This window comes from Myxocyprinus asiaticus, chromosome 38 (genome assembly GCF_019703515.2).
Source record: "Myxocyprinus asiaticus isolate MX2 ecotype Aquarium Trade chromosome 38, UBuf_Myxa_2, whole genome shotgun sequence".
Lineage (NCBI taxonomy): Eukaryota > Metazoa > Chordata > Actinopteri > Cypriniformes > Catostomidae > Myxocyprinus > Myxocyprinus asiaticus.
In genome coordinates, this window is record NC_059381.1 from 36,245,848 (window position 1) to 36,265,633 (window position 19,786).

A 19,786-nucleotide genomic window follows, 5' to 3' on the forward strand; every position below is an offset into this window, starting at 1 on the left:
TCTTAATTGCCCGAAGACCACCTCAAGGCTGACTAGATGGACATTGAGACTTCAACAATTCTGCTTCAAAGTCCTGTATTGGAAAGGATGTCTTAATATAGGACCTGATGCTCCATCAAGATCAGTGGATCCATAACAAGTTGGTATTGCTTGAATTGTCTAACTGTTACCAAAGTTAAATACTGTGCTGAAATTCCCAATACGTTAGATGAAATAGCCCTGACCCAAGCCTATAATTCCACTACGATAGACCTGAAATCAGATGGAAAACATAAAATGCCACATGCCCATTGTATCAAATTTGAGGACCACTAAGGTGTACTATACAGAAAAGTTCCCTTAAAGGATGCAGGAGAAAATTACCAGGTGGTAGTGCCTTAATCATTCATTACTAACTTCCTGCAGTACTTCCACAATAGCCCATAGGGGATACATTTGGGAAGACTGAAGACTCTCCTGCGAGTGTTTGAAGTAGCCTGGTGGCCTTCGGTCATAAATGTATGGGAATATATAAAGAATTGCCATACTTGCCAAAAATACAAACCTGAGAATACCAAGCCTTCTGGCTTCCTTCAGTCCACAGAGGTCAATGCACCAGGAATTTCTCTGGGAATAGATCTGATGGGACCTTTTCTTTGCAGTAAGAAACAGAACACTTATCTGCTAGTAATCGTGGATTATTAAACCAAATGGGTGGGATTGTTCCCTCTGAGAGACAGTAAAACTCCACAGATTCTTAAGATTCTCAAAGAGGAAATTCACATGTTGGGGAGTGCCCAAGTTTCTTATCACAGATAGAGGTCCTCAATTTACATCTTTGTTCTGTCAGAAACTTGCAAAAGCTGGAGAGTAGTACAAAATCTTACCACCAGACAATGATTTCTTCCTTTGTTTGGTGAACACCATAATACTTGGGACCAGTAGTTGCATGAGTTGTGATTTGCGATTAACACTGCGTAACTGGTAGTACACCAGTGGAGTTGATGTTAGGATGACAATTAAAAGGACCACTGGAACAGCTGATTCATATACCAATCTCTCCTATTCATTCTTACTCCCTGGTGGAAAGACAAAGCCAAATAACAGAGGGGGTCAGGTGTAGGATGCGGGCGCACTAAGCCAGACAAGCTAGGTATTATAATTCCCGTAGGAAAGAGGTGCATTTTCTTATAGGTGACTCAGTCTGGGTTCAGGCTCATCCTCTTTACAGGGCCTCAGAGAATTTCTTAAGCACCCAAGTGGGAGGGTCCTGGTGAAATTGTAGAGAAAAAAGGGCCAGTGAATTATGCAGTCCAATGGGGTAACCCACAAGAGGAAGACGTTGTATATGTTGTTAATCTTAAACGCTTTTATGGGTGCTTACCTCTCCAGGGTGGGGGGGGGGGAGGGGGATCTATGTAGTGCTGCCACATGACATGTATGGGTATCTGTATATTAGACCTTGGAATTGTTAATGTTCTTGTATGGTTTTTTGAAGTATATATATATATATATATATATATATATATATATAGGTCTCATACTCCTTATACCCCTTAAGAGACTGATTGGTGGGCTTGTTTGCAATCGCGAGTTTCCACGATTGTTCATTCACGTGATGTCACGTGAATGTATTTCAGCAGACAGAAGTAAACAAACAGGAGATATATACCTAAGGAAAGAATATGCTATGGAGGGGGGCGTGTCATCCATTTTTCCCTTTCCCTAAAAGAATATATATTAAAAAAATGTCCCATCTTTCCCTTGGAATATCCTTTTTGCTGAGTGCTGGACTTTATTGGGGAGGAGTACTTACCTGTAAGAATCATTCTGTCATGTTATGGATTAAGGATCCCAGGATGAAAGGATTTTACCGGTGAGAGCTATCCATTGAAATGACTTTACAGTGACTGTAACAGTAGAAGATCGGACAAGGAGGACACAGGAACCGGCTGAACAGTCAACATAAAGGTTTAATGATATAAATGAACTTAAAACCACATAAAACATAAACGAACAGACACACATGCAATGCAGCCTCGTGCGTCTCTCTCTCTCTCTCTCGAACTGGCATCTCCGGCTCCCCTTTATCTTGCTCTCCCACTGATCAGCTGATTCAGCGCCGGCCATGCCCTCCTCCTCATCACAGTGACATTATCACGAAAAGACAGGTATGAACTGAAATGATTGCTCTTTATTTTATCAATGTATATTTGTAATTTCTCTTGCAAGACGGTGTTGCTTTAAAACACTGGTGAACAAATGCAGAAAAATGGTGTTTGATATTGTTTTTCTCTGAACATTCCTTGAATAATCTGTTCCTCATTTCATGTGTAACCACGCTGAAAAGGTAAAACGACACAGTTGTTTGGCTCAAACACCAGACATTATTTATCCAATTCATACAAAGCACTTGTATAAAGTAGGGCTGTCGATTTAATGCATTCATTTAGTGATTCATTCCAGTATATAAAAAATAACATTTAAAAAAGTAAGAGAAAAATTTAAATTATTTTCCCCCTGACCCCTGTGTAAATTCTGTATTGAAAGTACGTATTTTCATACCATTGGATCAATTCAGCAGGGGGCAGTCAGCACGCCTCAGCAAATCTCACAAGCCACAGCCACAGATTGAGAGCCCCTTACATAGGACTTAACATTAAAATGCAAAATTTTGGTATTGTTTGATTTAACTGCAGCATTTGATTAGTGATGAGAAGTCCGATTAATTCCCGTGAACCGGTTCTTTCAGACAGTTTGTTTCCATGAACTGGTTCAAAAACCGATTCAAAGGTTCTTTTATGTCATCATGTAATGATGTGTCTAGGATGTAATTCTAACATCCCTGAGTCATGGTTTTCACGCTCAAACATTTAAATAAAGCCATATGTGAACACACATTGCTGATTATTACCTTTTATTCAATTAAGTAATAATATTAATGCCATTTATTGTCATGAGTGTTTCATTCTGTGATCCTGCATGTCGAATATGACTGATATTGATTACATCTTGGATACGTTTCCTACATTAAAGTTTTGCAGCTAAAGCACCCAATACAGACACTGATGTACAAATGCAGATATGCTCTATGTGTGTAAAATTGTATTTAATAAAACTAGTCATAAGAATATTTCCAGTCTGTTTTTGATGTCATTAAAGAAACTTACAGTTTGCCCCAGGCTTGTTCATGTCCTCGGTACCCGCAAACTCATAGGATCAGCAGCTCACTCATCAGACTCCTCGGTAATCCTCGGCAAACTTCGACAGTTCTTAGACCGGCTCTTTCAGTGTCACGGTTTTGAGGAAGGACCCAAGATGCAGGATGGCAATGGTGGAGTTTTATTGAAAAAAAACAAACAAAAACAAAGCAACTACAAACAAAACCCTCACGAGGGAGTAAAAACAATAAAACTGAAAACAAACTGACAGGGGGTAAAAGGAATTCACAGGAACAACACGAAACAAACCGACTGGGGTATCTGGAATTCACAGGAACAACATGACTTGACAAAGACGAGACAAAGGAGAGAATAAATAGAGGAAAGGGAGAAAGGATACAGGTGCTGCCACTAATCACGAGCTGCTGAGCAGCACCTGTGAGAAACACGAGGGAGAGAGCGAAACAACAGCACATGGAACAACCTGTGAGATGGGTGGAGGAAACTGTCACAATCCTGCCAACACAAAAATAAAACAAGACCGAAGAGGCAGGAGGAAACTCACAATGCTGCCAACACAAAAATAAAACAAGACCGAAGAAACAGAAAGAAACTCACAATCCTGCCAACACAAAAATAAAACAAGATAGAAGAGGCAGGATCATGATAGTGACATGACATGACAGTATTCAGTTCGATGTTGTGAACTGGCTTGACCGGTTGCTTGCTGAGAATCAGCTCAAAATCTGGAGGGAGTCAGCAGCTTCAAATTCCTCGGTGTCCACCTCACTAAGGAACTCACATGGTCCGTCCATACTGAGGCCATTGTGAAGAAGGCTCACCAGCACCTCTTCTTCCTGAGACGGTAGAGGAAGTTTGGAATGAACCACCACATCCTCACATTGTTCTACACCAGCACTGTAGAGAGCATCCTGATTGGCTGCATCACTGCCTGGTATGGCAACAGCACCGCTCTCAACCGCAAAGCCCTGCAAAGGGTGGTGCAAACTGCCAGACACATCATCGGAGTTGAGCTTCCCTCCCACCAGGACATCTATACCAGGCGGTGTGTGAAAAAAGCCTGGAGGATCATCAGAGACTCCAGCCACCCAAGCCATGGGCTGCTCTCACTGCTACCATCAGGCAGGTGGTATTGCAGTATCAGGACCCTTACTGACTTCATGACAGCTTCTTACCCCAAGCAATCAGACTTTTGGACTCTTGATCGCTCACGATACATATATCAGCACTGCACTTTATTAGCCTCAGACTGAACTCACATTTTGTACTTCTCTTAATAACACACTGGCAACTGACTATCAACCGACAGCTGAATATCAACACGCACTTCATATTTATTTCCACTGATTGAATGGGGGGTATACATATATACATATTTTTATTGCATACAGTCTTCTTATTTTGTGTATATTGTATATTATTAGGTGTATATTGTATATTGTGTTGTGTAACAAGATGTGTAAACTGTGTTATGTGTAAATCAGATGTTTATTTTAATTGTCATACTGCTATGTTGCTTGGAACTGCACCCAAGACTTTCACCCACTGTTGCACTTGTGTATATGGTTGAGTGACAATAAAGGGATTTGATTTTGATTTGACTTGAAAAGAACGATTCGTTCGAGAATCAGACATCACTATATTTGAACATTTTGATCATTCAGTTTTAATTGATACATTAAAGAGTTGGGTAAGAATATCTGGGGTGGATTTAGACTATTTTAGGTCCTACATGTCGAATAGGAAATTTGCAGTGTTTGTTGGAGATGAGGTATCTTCCTCTTCTACAATAAATTGTGGGGTTCCGCAAGGTTCTCTGTTAGGGTCAATATTATTTTCTCTTTATATTTTACCAGATGTAAAACTAAAGGTGATATAGCTTTTGTAGTGAAGGACCCACGATTATAGAACAACTTTGCCTGGGGATTTAGCTCTGCTAAATCTGTGTCTCTTTTTATGTCTTGTTCATTTCTACAGACTTGCTTTTAGTGCTTCTATGTGAATGTGTTTTATTATATGTTTTATTGTGTTTTTGATTTTACTTAGTATAGTGAAGCACTTTGTGCTAAGTTGTTAAAAGGTGCTATACAAAAAAAGTTATTATTAACAGCTGGACAAAGCACAACAGAATCCAGACACAAGTTTCAAAGTTTAAACTATTTCAACCCTGTAAGCTCTATAGATGTTTCTAAAGATTCCCTGTTTAAGTGGCATACTCAAAATTAAAGACCTATAACTCGACAAAAAACTAAAATGAAACAAGGAGTGTCAATTGTTTGATATAATTTTAAAGAAAACTTTTAAATTTTTGTAATGATATAGATTATGATAAATTAACTGCTGAAAAATCACAAAAAAACGTTTCTTATATTTCTGATTTGAATTTATACTGTATATCTCTGGGTGTGAATAAGGTGGTTCAGAAAAAATGGTTTTGTTTTGTTCCCAATCATGTCTACTGTAAAGGAGTACAATTTTGTGTTGATACGACAAAGCAATCAAACGTTATAGCATTACAAAAATAATTTATCCTAGTGTCCAAAAACATCTCCAAGCCTCTCCAAACAAATAAAACAATAATTTTACTAAGAGAACCTACACACCCCTGTTAAAACAGCAGGTTTTTGTGATGTAAAAAATTAAACAAAGATGAATCATATCAGAATTTTTGCACCTTTAATGTAAAAATTACAACATATGCAATGCCACTGAAAACCAAAGTGACACATTTCAGAGAAAAAACTTTGGTTAAAAAAAGAATAACCTAACTGCATAAGTGTGCACATCCCTGAACTAATACTTAGTTGAAGCACTCTTTGATATTATTACAGCACTCAGTCTGTTTGGATAAGAGTCTATCAGCTTGGCACATCTTGCCTTGGGAATATTTTCCCACTCTTCTTTGCAAAAATGTTCCAGATCTGTCAAATTGCGAGGGCATCTCCTGTGTACGGCCCTCTTCAGGTCCCCCCGCAGATTTTCTATAGGATTCAAGTCTGGGCTCTGGCTGGGCCATTACAAAACATTAATCTTTTTTTGCTGAAGCCATTCTTTTGTTGATTTGGATGTGTGCTTTGGATCATTGTCATGCTGAAAGGTGAAAGATCTCTTCATTTTCAGCTTTCTAGCAGACGCCAGAAGGTTCTGTGCCAAAATTGACTGGTATTTGGAGCTATTCATGATTCCCTCCACCATCACTAAAGCCTTAGTTCCAGCTGAAGAAAAGCAGCCCCAAAGCATGACGCTGCCACCACCATGCTTCACCGTGGGTCTGGTGTTCTTTTGCTGCTATGCTGTGTTGTTTTTGCACCATATATACCTTTTACAATTTTGGGCAAAAAGTTAAATCTTGGTCTCATCAGACCATAACACATTTTCCACATGGTTTTGGGAGACTGGATATAGGTTTTTGCTGGGCTTGGATGTTTTTTTTCATCAGAAAAGGCTTGGTCTTGCCACCCTGCCCCATAGCTGAGACAGATGATGAATACGGGAGATAGTTGTCACATGTAGGGAGTATGGCAGGGTGAGCAAGAGACAGACACAGTGGGTGTGGCATCAAGCCTCGGAGAGGCATTTATTGGAAACAATAATAAACGTAAAAATGTCCAAAAGGGGTAATAAAGTGTCCAAGGGGGAATAGTGTTCATAATAAAGGGGGAATCTGGTATCCTCGCGGTGAACGGGGCTCCGTGAAAGGGGTGGGGTAGTGTTCATAGGAAAGCCCAGGCACGGGCTGGGTCAGTCGGCCACTCACGCTCCCCTCCAAAGTCCACGGTGCGTGGGGCGGCGGCGTCACTGGCGGCCTGTCTTCCCAGGCCCACAGCAAGCGTGATGGGAAGGCAGCTCGGCATCTAGCCTGTTGGCGGCAACGTGAGCAGTTCACCCCCGGTGACTCATTATGGTGTCCGGGGGTCCGAAGAACGGGTCCGGCAGCGCATCCACTCATCCGATCCCTCCCAGCTCTGGTCCTGGGCATGCAAGGATGCCAGTGTGTGCACACATGGAGATTTGAAGCCGGCTCCCCGAGAAGAGGTGCGCACTGCGTTTTAAAGACAGCAGTGATGAAGCATTATCCCCATCAGGTGTGCTTCATTCACCGCTGACCAAACGAGGCTTATTAATTATGCAACTCTTCTCGCTCTCCCGCCCAACTCCCATCGTGAGCCTGGCTGAAGGGTGGCCTTAAGAGGCGGGGCGATGATGATGAGCCAGAGTGACGGATCATTCCGCCACAGGAGCAACCAGTACTTACTAGAAAAATCTGTAGCTCCTTTAATGTTGCTGTAGGCCTCTTGACAGGCTCCCTGACCAGTTTTCTCTTTGTTTTTCATCAATTTTGAAGGGACGTCCTGTTCTTGATAATGTCACTGTTGTGCCATACTTTCTCCACTTGTTGATGACTGTCTTCACTGTGTTCCATGGTATATCTAATGCCTTGGAAAAAAAATTGTAGCCCTCACCTGAGCGATACCTTTCAATAATGAGATCCTGTTGATGCTTTGTTAGCTCTTTGTAGCCCATGGCTCTTGTAGTAGCATGCAACCAAGAAGATGTCAGAAAAATCCTACAAGAACAGCTGAGATTTATTTGGAGTTAATCAGAGTCACTTCAGGTGAAGGCAGGTGTGTACTATTTCACATGAGCTTGATGATTGGTTGATTCTGAACACAGCCACATACCCAATTATAAAAGGGTGTGCACACTTATGCAGTTAAGTTATTCTAAGTTTTTTATTTTTATTTTTATTTTCTCTGAAATGTGTCACTTTGGTTTTCAGTGGCATTGCATAGGTTGTAATTTTTACATTAAAGGTGCCACAAGTCTGATATGATCTAACTTTGTTTAATTTTTTACATCACAAAAACCTGCTGTTTTAACAGGGGTGTGTGGCTATCCACTTTAATTACACATGCAAGACCTCCACCACCTGGATTGAGGTGAGTAACCACACCACCACGAGGACCTACTAAGTAGTGGGAATTGGGCATTCCAAATTGGGAGAAAAGGGAAATAATATTTTTTTTTTTTACAAAATAAAGTAAAAAAAGAAAAAAGAATGCTCCTTCTCCAAAGCATACAGGCATGAATAACAAGATCTCATTCAGTTCCATTCTGTGTCATTTGAGCCATCATTTGTGTCTGTGTCGTGTACTTGGCGCCATCTCCTGGTGGCCATATGTAATTACAGTGAATGATCCTCTCTGACCATATTTGGATGACTTCCACCTCTGGTTGCAGTGATCTGAATCCTAATACGACTGGTTTAGCATTCCATGATGCTGAACAATGTACTACATAATTTCTGATGAAGTCCTCTGGCCCAGGAAAGCTTATTAGCACATTATGTGTTGTGTGCACATAGTGCTTTGTGTGGATTATCTAATGATCTATGCATCCGTTTACGTCATGTTTGGGCTTGTTTTAATGGGAATCCGCAAAATTTTTTATTTAATAAACTTTATTTTTTGTTCTGTTTATTTTCATGAAGTTATAAGTGAAAACATCATGGTTACTTGTGTAACGTCCGTTCCCTGATGGAGGGAACGTGATGTTATGTCGATGTAGTGACATTAGGGGTCACTCTTGGGAGCCCGAGACACCTCTGGTCTTTGATAAAAGGCCAATGAAAATTGGCGAGTGGTATTTGCATGCCACTCCCCCGGACATACGGGTATGAAAAGAGCTGGTATGCAACTACTCATTCAGGTTTTATGCTGAGGAGCCGATATAAGGTCCGGCCATTTCAGCGGGTAGCTCAGCATTGTGGCAGGAGGGACACAACGTCTCGTTCCCTCCATCAGGGAACGGAGGTAACACCAGTTACCATGACGTTCCCTATCTGTCACTCACTCAACGTTGTGTCGATGTAGTGACACTAGGGGTCCCTATACGAAACGCCACAAGGCTGAACTGTGTTATGTGAATTGGCGGTGTGTGGTGGGCAGACTTGCTGTGTGCCTCATAGCCAGCACACCAGGTCAACACGTAACCTCCCCCAACATATTTATGAGTGTCGAACGGCCCTTTCTGGGGACAAGTCGACTACCCAAAGATAGAGACAGGCTTAACCCAGTCGTGGCCTCTTTTCCCCTTCTCTTTTTCCACTCCCTAAAAAAGAAGGGGGATTAACCGACTGGGCCGCCAGGTCTAGTCGGGGGGTGTCCCTCCCAAGGAGAAGACACTGCGGAGACCACACCTCGCCCAAGAGAGGGGGGGATATTTAAGTGGAAGAATACATCACATGGTCTTTCCAACCATGTGGAGAGTCTTCAAGGTAGATCCTGCCCAATGGGGGAGGAGTTACTACAAATATGGAGACTGGGGCAGAGGGGCTCTGCCCAAGGAAGACGCAGTTTGCCAACAGGGAAATGAACTAGCGGAAGATATATATCGCATGGGGTTAGCCTTACAGGGAACCACCACATGCGGAGCACCTACCCCAGAACAGGACTCTTAATTAGACTGCCACAGGGCTCGGAGGAAGTCAACCAGGGAACAAAGTTTGTGAACACTACTGGGAATTAATGGTGCACGTTTTCAGCTCCAAGGGAGGTGGAAGGCGCAATGTGCAAGCAATACACCTGGCCAGCTATCCCTGGCTTATCCGCTTGTGTTGCGTACCACTATCTGGGATGAAACCAGTTCCACCCGGAGGTTGTAGAACCTTGCAAAGGTGTTGGGTGTTGCCCAGCCCACTGCTCTGCAAATGTCTGTTAGAGAGGCACCTCTGGCCAGGGCCCAGGAAGCCGCTACACCTCTGGTAGAATGGGCTCGTAGCCCTACCGGGGGCGGCATGTTCTGGGAGAGATATGCCATAGTTATGGCGTCAATGAGCCAGTGGGCGATCCTCTGCTTGGAGACAGCACTTCCTTTCCGCTGTGCACCAAAACAGACAAAGAGCTGCTCAGAGATTCTAAAGCTCTGCGTGCAATCCAAATAGATACGTAAAGCGTGCACCGGACACAGCAATGACAGGGCTGGGTCTGCCTCCTCCTGGGGCAGCACTTGCAGGTTCACCACCTGGTCCCTAAAAGGGGTGGTGGGAACCTTGGGCACATAGCCTGGTCGGGGTCTCAGGATCACGTGAGAGTAGCCCGGACCGAACTCCAGGCACATTTCACTGACAGAGAACGCTTGCAGGTCACCTACCCTCTTGATGGAAGTGAGCGCAGTCAGGAGGGCAGTCTTCAAGGAGAATGCCTTAAGCTCGGCTGACTGCAAAGGCTCAAAGGGGGCTCTCTGTAGACCCTGAAGAACTATGGAGAGGTCCCATGAGGGAACGAGGTGCGGTCTGGATGGATTCAGCCTCCAGGCACCTCTTAGGAACCTGATGATCAGGTCGTGCTTCCCTAAGGACTTACCGTTGACTGCGTCGTGGTGTGCTGCTATGGTGGCAATGTACACCTTCAAGATGGAAGGGGACAGCCTCCCTTCCAGCTTCTCCTGCAGGAAGGAAAACACTGATCCGACTGCACATCTCTGGGGGTCTTCGCATCGGGAAGAACACCACTTGGCGAACATACACCACTTAAAGGCATACAGGCGCCTCGTAGAGGGGGCCCTAGCCTGAGTGATCGTGTCTACCACCGCATCCCGTCCAGGGGCCAGACATGGAGATTCCAGAGGTCTGGGCGTGGGTGCCAGAGGGTGCCCCGTCCCTGAGAAAGAAGGTCCTTCCTCAGGGGAATTCGTCAGGGGGAGCTGTCGCGAGGAGCATGACGTCTGAGAACCACGTCTGGGTGGGCCAGTAGGGTGCTAACAGGACGGCCTGCTCCTCGTCCTCCCTGACCTTGTACAGGGTCTGTGCAAGCAGGCTCACTGGGGGAAACGCATATTTGCATAGGTCAGGGGGCCAGCTGTGTGCCAGCATGTCTATGCCGAGGGGAGCCTCGGTGAGGGCGTACCAGAGCGGACAGTGGGAGGATTCTTGGGAGGCGAACAGGTCCACCTGTGCCTGTCCGAATCGACTCCAAATCAGCTGGACCACCTGAGGGTGGAGTCTCCACTCTCCCCTGATGGTAACCTGCCGTGACAGCGCGTCCGCTGTAGTGTTGAGGTTACCCGGGATGTGAGTGGCTCGCAGTGACTTGAAGTGCTGCTGAATCCAGAGGAGGAGATGGTGGGCGAGTTGTGACATACAACTAGAGCGCAGACCGCCTTGCCGGTTGACATATGCTACCGTTGCCGTGCTGTCTGTCCGAACTAACACGTGCTTGCCCTGGATCAATGGCCGGAACCTCCGCAGGGCGAGCAGAATTGTCAACATCTCGAGGCAGTTGATGTGCCAATGAAGTCGCGGCCCCGTCCAGAGGCCGGTGGCTGCATGCCCGTTGCAAACAGCACCCCAGCCCGTTTTGGAGGCATCTGTCGTGACCACAGCGCGCCTGGAGACCAGTTCTAGAGGAACACCTGCTCGTAGAAACGAGAGGTCGGTCCAAGGGCTGAAAAGACGGTGACAGACTGACGTGATGGCCATGCGATGTGTCCCGTGGCGCCATGCCCATCTCGGGACTCGAGTCTGGAGCCAGTGCTGACGTGGCCTCATATGCATCAACCCGAGCGGGGTGGCCACCGCCGAGGATGCCATATGCCCCAGGAGCCTCTGAAAAAGCTTCAGTGGAACTGCTGTTCCCTGTTTGAACGCTTTCAAACAGGCCAGCACCGACTGGGCGTGCTCACTCATAAGGCGCGCCGTCAATGAGACTGAGTCCAACTCCAATCCGAGAAAAGAGATGCTCTGAACCGGGAGGAGCTTGCTCTTTTCCCAGTTGACCCGAAGCCCTAGTCGGCTGAGGTGTGAGAGCACAACTCGAAAGTGAGCTAGGATTAGCCAGATTAGATAGTTGAGAATGCGAGTGCCCAACTCCCTTAACGGGGCAAGGGCAGCCTCTGCGATCTTCGTAAAGACGAGAGGAGACAGGGACAGACTGAAAGGGAGGACTTTGTACTGATACGCCTGACCCTCGAACGCGAACCGCAGGAAGGGTCTGTGTCGAGGAAGGATCGAGATGTGGAAGTACGCATCCTTCAGGTCTACCGCTGCGAACCAATCTTGATGCCGGACGCTCACCAGAATGCATTTTTGCGTCAGCATCTTGAACGGGAGTCTGTGTAAAGCCCGGTTCAGTACTTGCAGGTCCAAGATTGGCCGCAGCCCACCGCCTTTTTTCGGTACAATGAAGTAGGGGCTGTAAAACCCTTTCTTCGTCTCGGCTGGAGGGACAGGTTCTATCACGTCCTTCCGTAGGAGGGTAGAGATCTCCACGCTCAAGGTGGCAGCGTTTTCACCCTTGACCAAGGTGAACTGAATACCGCTGAACCTGGGTGGGCGCCTGGTCGCGTAGCCGTGTCGGACGGTCCGGATCAGCCATCGTGACAGATTGGAAATCGTGAGCCACGCGTCCAAGTTCCGCGCGAGAGGGACCGAGGGGACAACGTCGTTAGACGTACCGGCAGGTGGGGCCTCGCGGCAGGGCAGAGCGTGAGGTGCCACAGCACGTTATGGCCGTGCTGAGTCTAGGGACATCGAAGCACTTCATCAAACAAAATCAAACAAAAAGGCAACAAAAGATTTTCCACCCGGCCCTCCACTGGGGGATGGAATGGTCTTCTTACCAGCTCCACGTGAGTGGGATCCCTCATCCCAGGGTCGCCCGTCTCAGGGGCGGAGCCGGTGCAGTCACCGCAGGGGGATGCCCTTGGCGACGAGCAGACGGGGTGCAGGATCTTGAGCCACACCGGGGCAGGATGTGCCGGATTGCTTCCGTCTGCTGCTTCACCGTCGAGAACTGCTGGGCAAAGTCCTCGACGGTGTCACCGAATAGGCCTGCCTGGGAAATGGGGCCAGCGAGGAACTGTGTCTAGGTTGAGACAAAGGTGGCACTCCTGGACCACTAGTGTGGCCATCGTCCGCCCGAGAGACCGCTCCGTGACCTTCGTTGCCCGGAGAGCGAGTTCGGTCGCCGAGCGCAGTTCCTGCATCAAATCTGGGTGGAACTACCCTCGTGCAGTTCTTTCAGCGCCTTGGCTTGGAGGACCTACAGGAGAGCCATGGCATGCAGGGCAGAGGCGGCTTGTCCAGTAGCACTGTAGGCTTTAGCCGTCAAGGACGACGTGAGCCTACAGGGCTTGGACGGGAGCTTAGGGCGTCCGCGCCAGGTGGCAGCACTCTGCGGGCATAGGTGCACCACGAGTGCCTTATGAATCAGGGGAATCGCCGTATAGCCCTTGGCCGCCCCGCCATCGAGGGTAGTGACAGCGGGGGAACTGCGCAGTAAAAGGTGCCTCCCATGACTTTGTCAGCTCCTCATGCACTTCCGGGAAGAATGGCACTGGAGCAGGGCGTGGCTGCTTTGAGCGGCGCCGCGAGCCCAGAAACCAATCATCAAGCCACGAGGGTTCAGGGGAGAGCGGAGGGTTCCACTCTAACCCAACGCTCGCGGCCGCCCGGGAAAGCATGTCCGTCATTTCGGCATTGGCCTGTGACTGGGCAATCGTCCCCGAAGGGGGAAGCCCAGTTGAGGCTTCTGCGTCCGACTGGACAAGCCCGCTCTCCGATGCTGCGCTCGAGAGCTCATCATCTTCACGGGCTCTGAACAAGAAGCCAGACTCGCCGTGAGACGAGCCGGCGAACTCATCCGGAAGCCCGACTGGGGCAGACGAGTGTGCTGGGGAATGGGAGGTCCACGGGGGGATACCCGGCGGAGACAATCCCATTGGGGTCCCCAAATCGCCCCCAGTGCTAGCCGCGCTGGCCTCATACCCGTAGGTAGAAGGACCGAGGCGGGGAGCCGCTGGGGTGGCTTGCTTTCTTACGAAAGCAATGTTGCCATGGTCATGTTCTCACAGTGAGAACATGAACCATTCACAAACGCTGCCACTGTGTGGGTCGCGCCCAGACACGAAAGACAGCGATCATGACCATCCGAAGTTGAGAGATAACGACTGCAACCAGGAATAACACGCAATCGGAAAGGCATCTTTAAAAAGATGCGTCTTTAAAAAGACGCTCCGTGTGTGCGCTCTTTTATAGAAATATATACTCTTTTAGAGGGGAAAAGCTCTTTCAGAAATTATACTCTCTAGCTTTTTCTGCCGAAGTGCCCAGGGGCGTTCTCTGCAGTGCACCAGTGCAGAGGAGGGAGAATCCGCTGAAATGTGCCATCAGATCCAGCAGAGGTGAATGAACAGTAGTATTCAGCTCAATGAGCATGACCGTTTGGCTCCGAAGAGAAAATCTGAATGAGTGGTTGCATACCAGCTCCTTTTATACCCGTATGTCCGGGGGAGTGGCATGCAAATACCACTCGCCAATTTTCATTGGCCTTTTATCAAAGACCAGAGGTGTCTCGGGCTCCCGAGAGTGACTCCTAGTGTCACTACATCGACACAACGTCGAGTGAGTGACAGATAGGGAACGCGGCTTATAAGAAACACCTGTTTACATGTAACATGTATGTCAAAGACATATACTTAGCTATTACTTGGGTATATTTCTGTGAGTAAAATAAAAGGCTGGTTGTATTCTACTCTTTGAAAGCTTTCCAATGACATACGACACATGTCTATTTGATCAGTTTGATGTTTTTACCGATGACAATAATTTGTGCAGTGCATATTTTTTTTATAAATTGCCAAAACGGGCCTGGGTAGCTCAACGAGTATTGACGCCGACTACCACCCCTGGAGTCATGAGTTCGAATCCAGGGTGTGCTGAGTGACACCAGCCAGGTCTCCTAAGCAACCTAAGCAAAATTGGCCCGGTTGCTAGGGAGGGTAGAGTCACACTCAGATGCGGAGGCAACTGAGACTTGTCCTCCCCTACCTGGATTGAGGTGAGTAACCACACCACCACGAGGACCTGGGAATTGGCATTCCAAATTGGGAGAAAAGGGAAATTATTATTATTATTTTTTTTTTACAAAATAAAGTAAAAAAAATAAAAAAATAAAATAAAAAAGAAATTGTCAAAATGGAACACTTCTGATTTGTCTGCAAATTTCAAAGCACTTGATCGGTTTTGGTCATTATGCCTAAATGCATTGTAAAGTACAGCTTCTAAGCTTTAAAACAATACATATTTTGTGTTGGTCAAGACTGTAGTTATTGATATTTTGATTTTAAAAAATTCAGATCCAAGCCTAAAGCGGTTAACTTGACACAGCATCCTAAAAACATGCCATTTATGATGCTAAAAAAACAGTGAAATGTATTAAGCGTCCATCTGACGCATTTGTACATAGACCGACAATTTAAAAATAGCACAGAAGAAATGCAAAACGTGCTCTTTGAAAACAGGATTGATATATGCGATTAATTGTGATTAATTCAATTAAAGGTGCACTCGGTATTTTTTTCCTCATTTAAAAAGTTTTACTATTAAAGAAATGAATAGTAATTTTGAAACATATATACAGTTGTGCTCAAAAGTTTGTATACCCTGGCAGAAATTGTGAAATTTTGGCATTGATTTTGTAAATATGACTGATCATGCAAAAAAAAAAAATGTCTTTTATTTAAGGATAGTGATCATATGAAGCCATTTATTATCACATAGTTGTTTGGCTCCTTTATAAATCATAATATAACAACAATCACCCAAATGGCCCTGATCAAAAGTTTACATACCCTTGAATGTTTGGCCTTGTTACAGACACACAAGGTGACACACACAGGTTTAAATGGTAATTAAAGGTTAATTTCCCACACCTGTGGCTTTTTAAATTGCAATTAGTATCTGTGTATAAATAGTCAATGAGTTTGTTAGCTCTCACTTGGATGCACTGAGCAGTCTAGATATTGAGCCATGGGGAGCAGAAAAGAACTGTCAAAAGACCTGCGTAACAAGGTAATGGAACTTTATAAAGATGGAAAAGGATATAAAAAGATATCCAAAGCCTTGAAAATGCCAGTCAGTACTACTCAATCGCTTATTAAGAAGTGGAAAATTCGGGGATCACTTGATACCAAGCCAAGGTCAGGTAGACCAAGAAAGATTTTTAGCCACAACTGCCAGAAGAATTGTTCGGGATACAAAGAAAAACCCACAGGTAACCTCAGGAGAAACACAGACTGCTCTGGAAAAAGACAGTGTGGTTGTTTCAAGGAGCACAATACAACGATACTTGAACAAAAATGAGCTGCATGGTTGAGTTGCCAGAAAGAAGTCTTTACTGCGCCAATGCCACAAAAAAGCCCGGTTACAATATGCCCGACAACACCTTGACACGCCTCACAGCTTCTGGCACACTGTAATTTGGAGTGACAAGACCAAAATAGAGCTTTATGGTCACAACCATAAGCGCTATGTTTGGAGAGGGGTCAACAAGGCCTATAGTGAAAAGAATACCATCCCCATTGTGAAGCATGGTGGTGGCTCACTGATTTTTGATCTTGTGAAAATTGATGGCAAAATAATTGCAGCATGTTATCAGAAATTACTGGCAGACAATCTGCATTCTTCTGCACGAAAGCTGCGCATGGGACGCTCTTGGGCTTTCCAGCACAACAATGACCCTAAGCACAAGGGCAAGTTGACCCTCCAGTGGTTACAACAGAAAAAGGTGAAGGTTCTGGAGTGGCCATCACAGTCTCCTGACCTTAATATCATCGAGCCACTCTGGGGAGATCTCAAACGTGTGGTTCATGCAAGACAACCAAAGACTTTGCATGACCTGGAGGAATTTTGCCAAGATGAATGGGCAGCTATACCACCTGCAAGAATTTGGGGCCTCATAGGCAATTATTACAAAAGACTGCACGCTGTCATTGACGCTAAAGGGGGCAATACACAGTATTAAGAACTAAGGGTATGCAGACTTTTGAACAGGGGTCATTTCATTTTTTTCATTGTTGCCATGTTTTGTTTTATGATTGTGCCATTCTGTTACAACCTACAGTTGAATATGAATCCCATAAGAAATAAAAGAAATGTGTTTTGCCTGCTCACTCATGTTTTCTTTAAAAATGGTGCATATATTACCAATTCTCCAAGGGTATGCAAACTTTTGAGCACAACTGTATATATAAAATCATTACCACTCACATAAAATAAAGACTCCAGTCATATCAGTAACCTTATAAAAGCTGTTTTATTCTACAAGGAGAGGGTCCGCACATGGGGGCTGCCAAGTTAGAATCACATGACCAGCTGAATACTGCTAGCTTAATCTCAGTAACTGCCCTGTTATACACTTTCACAAATTAGTCATGGCTGACTGTAAATAGTGAATTTCTACAATGGCATTGGTAGCTGAAAACTATTGTATGAATGATGCTGCATCCACACCGCTAGGTGTCAGTGTCACGTTCAAAATGACAAATTATGACTGAGTGCACAATAAACAATTCAAAATTGTAATAGTTTAACAGCACTGTATAAAGTTCTATTGGGGAAAAACTGCTGTTTAAAAACTCAGCTCACCACAAAAGTACCATAAAAGTTGTCATACGATAGCTATGTTTGACATGACCTCTCAAACTCATATGACTTTCTTTCATCTTCTTTCTTTTCATACATTCATGAAAATATCTTCATTGGTGTTGCAGAAGAACGAAAGTCACACGAGTTTGAGATGGCATAAGTGTGAGTAAAATAGTGAGAAATGTATTTTCTTTGGGTGAAATATTCTTTAAATATCAGTCTGTTCCTCACACAAAGCTATCACATGGCTTTGGAAGACATGACATAGCACATGAGTCATATGGACTACTTTTATTATATTTTTATGGTGCTTTTTGTCCTTTTTGAATCCTGACAGCCACTAGTTAGTGTGTGTTTACATTAAATAGAAAAGAGTAGTGTGAGCATTCTGTTACAATTCTTCTTTGGTGTTCTGTGAAAGGAGGAAAGTCACACAGGTTTGACTAGCACTATACTTTCTACTACTATCATTCTTATTTATCTTTTGTGCAAGCCATTGAGATTTGAGTAGTCTTTATGACAAGCAATATTTTGTCTATCGGTCTGAAAAACATGTCTATTCTCAGTCTTCTTTAACATCACTATATGATTATGGAAATCAACAGGGTAAAAGACTCATTAATAACTGCATTATTGCTGCTTTATTACTCAGTTCATCTTTAGTCATACACTCAGTAAAATATGATGCCACTGAAAAGCTTCCACAATGCTAGAGCTTGACAATGCTATTAGTTATTTAAAAGTAACATCTTGCTAAATTACAACACAATTGAAGATACGTACAGAGTCATACTTACAACACAACAGGACAGTGTAAATCAGAAGGAATTTCAACAGCATCTTTTAAAAGTAAAAGTTCTAAAAAACAAGAAATGATTCTGGATATGACATCATAAAATGTTTAGTATATATATATATATATAAATCAGCATTTTTTTTAATTATTATTTTTTGAATAATAACAGATCCAAGGGTATATCTGTCATACATGCAGCTTATGGAATCAAAATATTGCTTACCCTTGTGTAGAACTCAGAGCAGAACAAATAGCGCCCTGTTTCGACTGCGGCAAACATGTGCTCATGCCACACGATGAGCCTCCCTTAACCAATATTGATATTGGCCTGTAAACACTTTTGCCTCTTATTTGAGAGCTACTATTCCCAAACACAGAGCTGGTCAGAAACATTTGAACTTATTATGTAATATCCTTATCTTCTTGTCAATATTAATACAGAGAATTGTTTTATAAATTGTACTAGTAATGGAAAAAGGGTTCTGTAGTAACAGCACTGAAAGCATGCACTGAATTTTGTTTTACATGATTTAATCATGTACATCGGTTCCACATGAATCAGTTATATTGCATCAACATATTTTTTCCTCTTGGTTTAGCTCATTAATCCTTTGTAAGGAAACATCATTTGTTCACGTTATTTTGGCGTAATGGAGTAAAGTTATTTTTAAATGACCCTATTAAGTAGACTCACTTGTGTCCCTAACTTGATTCATTTCCTCAGCTTTATATTATATTTTTGTGTCACATTACTGATCTATGTTGTAAGGTTATGCTTGTTAGATAACTTTTAGCTAGCAATAGCATACATTAAAATGCTAAATGTTATGTAGTAATTCATCGTAAAGTAGGCCTTTAACAACATACCGCATTTTGTTTGTGTACCCGTCCTCAACCTAACCAAAAGCTCCTCTCTTAACCATAATGGTAACCCAGTGAAACAGAATTGGTTCTAAATCCCAAATTAACAACATTAAGTCACCTTTTTTTGCATCCTACTCAAAAATAAATAAAATAACACTTAATTTCAACATTTGTACTCTCCTGAACTTCTGTCTTCATTATCAAAGGTCTTGTGACGTGCTCATAGATCAGCAACTCATCATAACCAGGCACAGATGGAATCTGGGGATTTTTTCCCATTTTCTGGGGTGCAACAGGTAGGAGACGTATAGATTTTTATGAATGATGGGTGTTCCAATTCTGTGGAGTTCTGCATGCGTAGAATTTAATAACTCTATACCCTAACTCTATTACATGGGCCTATAGTCCATGTAATTAATATTTTAATGTTGAAATAATTCAAAGTTCTTTGTTACAAGTTTTGACAAATATCAGTCATAAGTCTTACTATCTAAATATTTTGTAAACTTTTCCTTCAGCTGTAGAGTTATTAAATTGTTA

The 19,786-nt window shown here is 44.0% G+C and overlaps 1 protein-coding gene across 1 annotated transcript in view; it reads right to left on the reverse strand.

Annotated features, from left to right (window-relative positions):
* The window catches only part of LOC127429161 (leukocyte cell-derived chemotaxin-2-like), a 28,883-nt gene extending 10,233 nt beyond the window's left edge, over positions 1-18,650 (reverse strand). The window contains exons 1-2 of the mRNA XM_051678032.1: positions 18,606-18,650; positions 18,384-18,444 (exon numbers count right to left, since the gene is read on the reverse strand). Coding sequence (XP_051533992.1) covers positions 18,384-18,426 — 43 coding nt within the window. The 5' untranslated portion in view covers positions 18,427-18,444; positions 18,606-18,650. The remainder of the gene's footprint in view (positions 1-18,383; positions 18,445-18,605) is intronic.
* Between the last annotated feature and the right edge of the window lie 1,136 nt (positions 18,651-19,786).